This window comes from Bidens hawaiensis, unplaced genomic scaffold (assembly GCF_021521415.1).
Source record: "Bidens hawaiensis isolate Kalapana, Puna unplaced genomic scaffold, B.hawaiensis_p1.1 tig00018433_1, whole genome shotgun sequence".
NCBI lineage: Eukaryota > Viridiplantae > Streptophyta > Magnoliopsida > Asterales > Asteraceae > Bidens > Bidens hawaiensis.
The window spans coordinates 349,278-354,108 of NW_027492785.1; the positions used below are offsets into that span (position 1 = coordinate 349,278).

The 4,831-nt window shown below is 43.1% G+C and overlaps 1 protein-coding gene across 1 annotated transcript; it reads left to right on the forward strand.

Annotated features, from left to right (window-relative positions):
• The first annotated feature begins 559 nt into the window (after positions 1 to 559).
• Positions 560 to 2,855, forward strand: LOC143556092 (probably inactive leucine-rich repeat receptor-like protein kinase IMK2). Its single transcript, XM_077045515.1, has 2 exons — positions 560 to 2,145; positions 2,236 to 2,855. The coding sequence occupies exons 1-2, from the start codon at positions 687 to 689 to the stop codon at positions 2,829 to 2,831; spliced, it is 2,055 nt and encodes a 684-aa protein (XP_076901630.1). The 5' UTR covers positions 560 to 686; the 3' UTR covers positions 2,832 to 2,855.
• Positions 2,856 to 4,831: the final 1,976 nt, after the last annotated feature.

The window sequence follows — 4,831 nt, forward strand, 5'->3', positions numbered from 1 at the left end:
TAACGTGAATGGGAGAATATAGCCGTTGGGTCAAAACCCAAGGCAGTCAAATGAATCAGACAGACATGTTGTTAATGCGTTTGAATGTCATGTGACTTATATCAGATTCACATACATAGATTATTCGGTCACTAGCCGTTGCATCCTCTCTCACTCCAACGTAAACATCGTCCGTCATCTTCACCTGACCTAATTACCATTTCACCCTCTCTGTCTTTTAAATATCCTTCACTCTTGTTCCCATTTCAATTAACTCTATTCTCTTTCTTTCTTTCTTTCTTTCTTTCTTTCTTTCTTTCATTTGAGCTTTTGATACCTGAAAGTGTTTGTTGTACAGAATAATTAATCATCATCAAGTTGTTTGTTGTTCTCTTTTGGGCATGGGAACTCATCTGAGTCATTTACATAAACACCAAAATCCCCTGTTTTTGCTACTAGTTGTGATTCTCTCTAATTCTCCTCAACTTGTTTCAGGTGATGTCACGCTTTCCGATTACTCTGCTCTTGTATCCATCAAGCAGGATCTTGTTGATTTCAGAGGAGTCTTAAGGACCTGGAAGGGCGGTAGAAACGGAGGAGGAGGAGTCTGCTCTGGCGGCTGGGTCGGCATCAAGTGCAACGACCAAGGCCAGGTCATCGCCATACAGCTTCCATGGAAGGGACTGGGCGGCAAGATCTCATCCAAAATGGGGACTCTTCTGTCACTCAGGAGGATCAGCCTTCACGACAACCTGCTATCCGGGCCCATCCCGCAGTCCTTATGGCTCTTACCTAACCTTAGAGGCCTTTATCTCTTCAACAATCGGCTTTCAGGTTCCATTCCCCCATCCCTTGTCTTCACCGCATCTTTGCAGAATCTTGATCTGAGCAATAATAACCTCAACGGCACCATTCCTTGTATTTCTAATTCCACCACCAGCAGCAGCAGCAGCAAGATTATTAGATTTAACCTTAGTTACAATGCCTTCTCTGGTTCCATTCCACCAAGTATTTCTCTTTTGCCCTCACTCACTTTCCTAGCTTTACAGCACAACAATCTCTCTGGTTCTATTCCAGACACCTGGCATCAACCCCTCCTCAAATCTTTCACCATTGATCATAATTTCCTCACCGGAAGCATCCCGGCTTCCTTGACCAACATGGGTAATCTTGAAAACATCAATCTAGCCCATAACCACATTGACGGGGTTATACCACCTAATAATAATCTTACCAACCTTCAAATCCTGGATCTCTCAAACAATGCCATCCAGGGGGGCTTGCCTTCTTTCACCTCTTCTAATCTCTCCGTTGTCATACTCGATAACAACCGCTTCAACGGCCCCATTCCTCCTTCTCTTGCCACCCTTTCCTCTCTCACCCAACTGAGTTTGTCCCACAATAATTTCACTGGTCAAATCCCCAAATCCATCGCCCAATTGAACAATCTTCATTCTTTCAATGTTTCCTATAACTCCCTTTCTGGAACCGTTGATTCTTCTCTTGTGAAAAAGTTTAATTCCAGCTCCTTTGTCGGGAATATCGAGCTGTGCGGGTATAGCGTTTCCACACCGTGCCCTGCTGTTTCACCGACTCCGTCTGCTTCAGTACTTCTTCCTTCAAACAAAAAGCATGAAAGCCGAAAACTTAGTACAAAAGACATTATTCTCATAGCAGCAGGAGCCCTTTTGTTAGTCCTCCTCCTTTTATGCTGTTTACTCCTCTGCTGCTTAATCCGGAAAAGAGCCGCAAGATCCAAATCTAAAAAGGGCAAAACAGACATTTCAATGCCGGTACCAGCAGCAGCAGTATCAGGGGCTGATGTTGTTGAATCAGGAGAAACAGGAGGGAAATTGGTGCATTTTTCGGGTACATTTGTGTTTACAGCGGATGATTTGCTATGCGCGACTGCTGAGATAATGGGAAAGAGTACATATGGAACCTCGTATAAGGCCACGTTAGAAGACAGTAACATGGTTGCGGTTAAACGGTTAAGAGAAAAGATCACGAAACCGCAGAAAGAGTTTGAAACGGAAGTTTCTGAACTGGGAAAGATTCGACATCCGAATATCTTAGCCCTTCGCGCGTATTATTTGGGACCAAAAGGCGAAAAGCTTCTGGTGTTTGATTACATGCCACATGGCAGTCTGGCTTCTTTCCTCCATGGTATGTTTTTGTTTTTTGTGTTTGTAAATAATAATAACTGAGATGCTGCATGTAATTGTAATTAACAAACAGTTAATCTAATGTTTACAGCTCGTGGACCTGAAAGTGTCATAAACTGGTCAACAAGACTGAACGTAATTGTGGGAATAACAAAAGGGCTCGTTTTCCTTCATAACGAAGAGAATATGGTGCACGGGAACCTGACTTCAAGCAACGTGTTACTAGACGAGCAGAAGAACCCGGCAATTGCAGATGTGGGGCTCTCGAGGCTGATGACGAATGCAGCCAACACGAATGTGGTAGCAACCGCGGGGACGCTAGGGTACCGGGCTCCAGAGATGTCAAAGTTGAAGAACGCAAACACGAAAGCGGATGTTTACAGTCTTGGTGTGATTATGTTGGAGCTTTTGACGGGGAAATCTCCGAGTGAGGTGACTGATGGTCTGGATTTGCCACAGTGGGTGGCATCTATTGTCAAGGAAGAGTGGAGTAATGAGGTTTTTGACTTGGAATTGATGGGTGATCCGGCTAACGTTGCTGGTGATGAGTTGCTTAATACTTTGAAATTGGCTATGCATTGTGTGGATCCTTCACCTGAAGAGAGACCAGAAGCGGGCCAGGTTTTTGAAAAGCTTCGGGACATTAAACCGGAGCTGGTTGACGATGCGCCCGTTGCAGGAGTTTGAGTTTGATTCATGGGGGTGGTATCTGATCAAAATAATCATCCTTTTGTAAGTTGAATATGATGCATATATGATGTATAAGCTAAAGTGTGCAGTTAAGATACTGATTGAATTTGTTGATTCTTTTTGTAATATAAAAATAATAAATTAGCACCATGGAATTTTTTAGTGTTCGAGTTTTTTTTTTTTGAAAATTGATACTGAGATTATAAGTGTTTTTTTGATTTCATTCAAGATTGTATATAACCAATTAAGAAGAATGCTGAACTTATACTTAGGCTGTGTGGTGTATGCCACAGGCGCTGATGAGGGAGGGAGGATTTGAACGTCCAAACCGCTCGCCGCTCATTCGGAAATTGCTCGCTCGTTTTTCGCTTAATTGTAAACGAGCCGCTATGTTAAGATACTGATTGAATTTGTTGATTCTTTTTGTAATATAAAAATAATAAATTAGCACAATGGAATTTTTTAGTGTTCGAGTTTTTTTTTTTTGAAAATTGATACTGAGATTATAAGTGTTTTTTTGATTTCATTCAAGATTGTATATAACCAATTAAGAAGAATGCTGAACTTATACTTAGGCTGTGTGGTGTATGCCACAGGCGCTGATGAGGGAGGGAGGATTTGAACGTCCAAACCGCTCGCCGCTCATTCGGAAATTGCTCGCTCGTTTTTCGCTTAATTGTAAACGAGCCGCTATGTTTGGTTCGTCAGCAAACAAAGGTCTGCTCGGTTTGGTTAGGCTCAAATATTTTTAATTTATTTTATATATAATTATATATGAACAATTATATAAAGAGGAAGGTTAAAATAAAAGGAGAAAATTTTCTAAAAAGCGTAGGAAGCCACAATAAGTTGACACGTGGCATGGAACAAATTAACACTCTAAGGGTATTTTAGACTTTTGTTTTTTATTAAATATGGCAACGAGTGGTTATTATTTTCCTAATTATTTGGATCTTGCCATCAAGATTACTGGTTCATCACAACCAGATCTCTATTTGAAGATACATAAAATATATCACACCAATTCATCATCTTCATAACCATGTCGGTTTTTTTTTATAAAGACAAGCAATTGCTACTCAAATAAGTTTACAGGTATGCCATATATAATAGGTTTCGATAATGAAGAGGTAGGTCCCAGCAGAGCCCAGTTGGACCTGCAAGACTCACCTTGAAGAGAGACGTCTGCGCAGAAACCAACTGGATCCGCAGGACCCACCATGCTCAGAGACGTGACGTCCTTACGCGCAGTACGCAAGCTGTTCCCGCAGGAAATGCCTCCCAATGGTGAAGGACTCTGCCTGTTCCCGCAGCTGCGGATACAAGCCATCAGGGAAGGCCACCCGCGCAGCAAGGCTACACGCACAAGGCACTTAGCTCTCAATCATTCAGTTGTCACCTGAAGGAATGAGCAAAGCCGGGAACAATCCCGCACAAAGGCGGGAGGGGGAATACTCCCGCCCAAATAAGCCAGTCCGTACGATACGGGAAGATCTTCTGTACTGTACCTGACGAGGTATGGGCAAAAGATCTGACCAAAGATACGACAGCTTATTGACAACAGTATGGCGAGCAGCATGCTCTTGTACTGTATGTCACTATTAGCCGCTGCCTACTCACCAACTCCTGTCATACCACGTGCATAGCCGGCAGTTGGTGGAAAAGGAATAGTACACAGCAGGCCTGGTCACTGTCAGCCGCTGCCTACCCACCAACTACCAGCAGGGCACGTGCGTAGGCCACAGTTGGTAGAACAGGAATACTATTCAGCCGGCCACACCTCCTTGGAAACCTACCTTCGGCTATAAATACCCCAAATGGTATGATCATCTCATCTGATCATATTATCATATTATACCTGATATCTGCTCTAGCAATCTCTTAATATACATTTATATTTAAAGAGCAATCTAGTCTGATTCTCACGCCGGAGGGTGGTCGCAAGGAGGAACCCCCCCCCCTTCTCAGTGACAAGCTCACGGTGTCTGTTTTGCAGG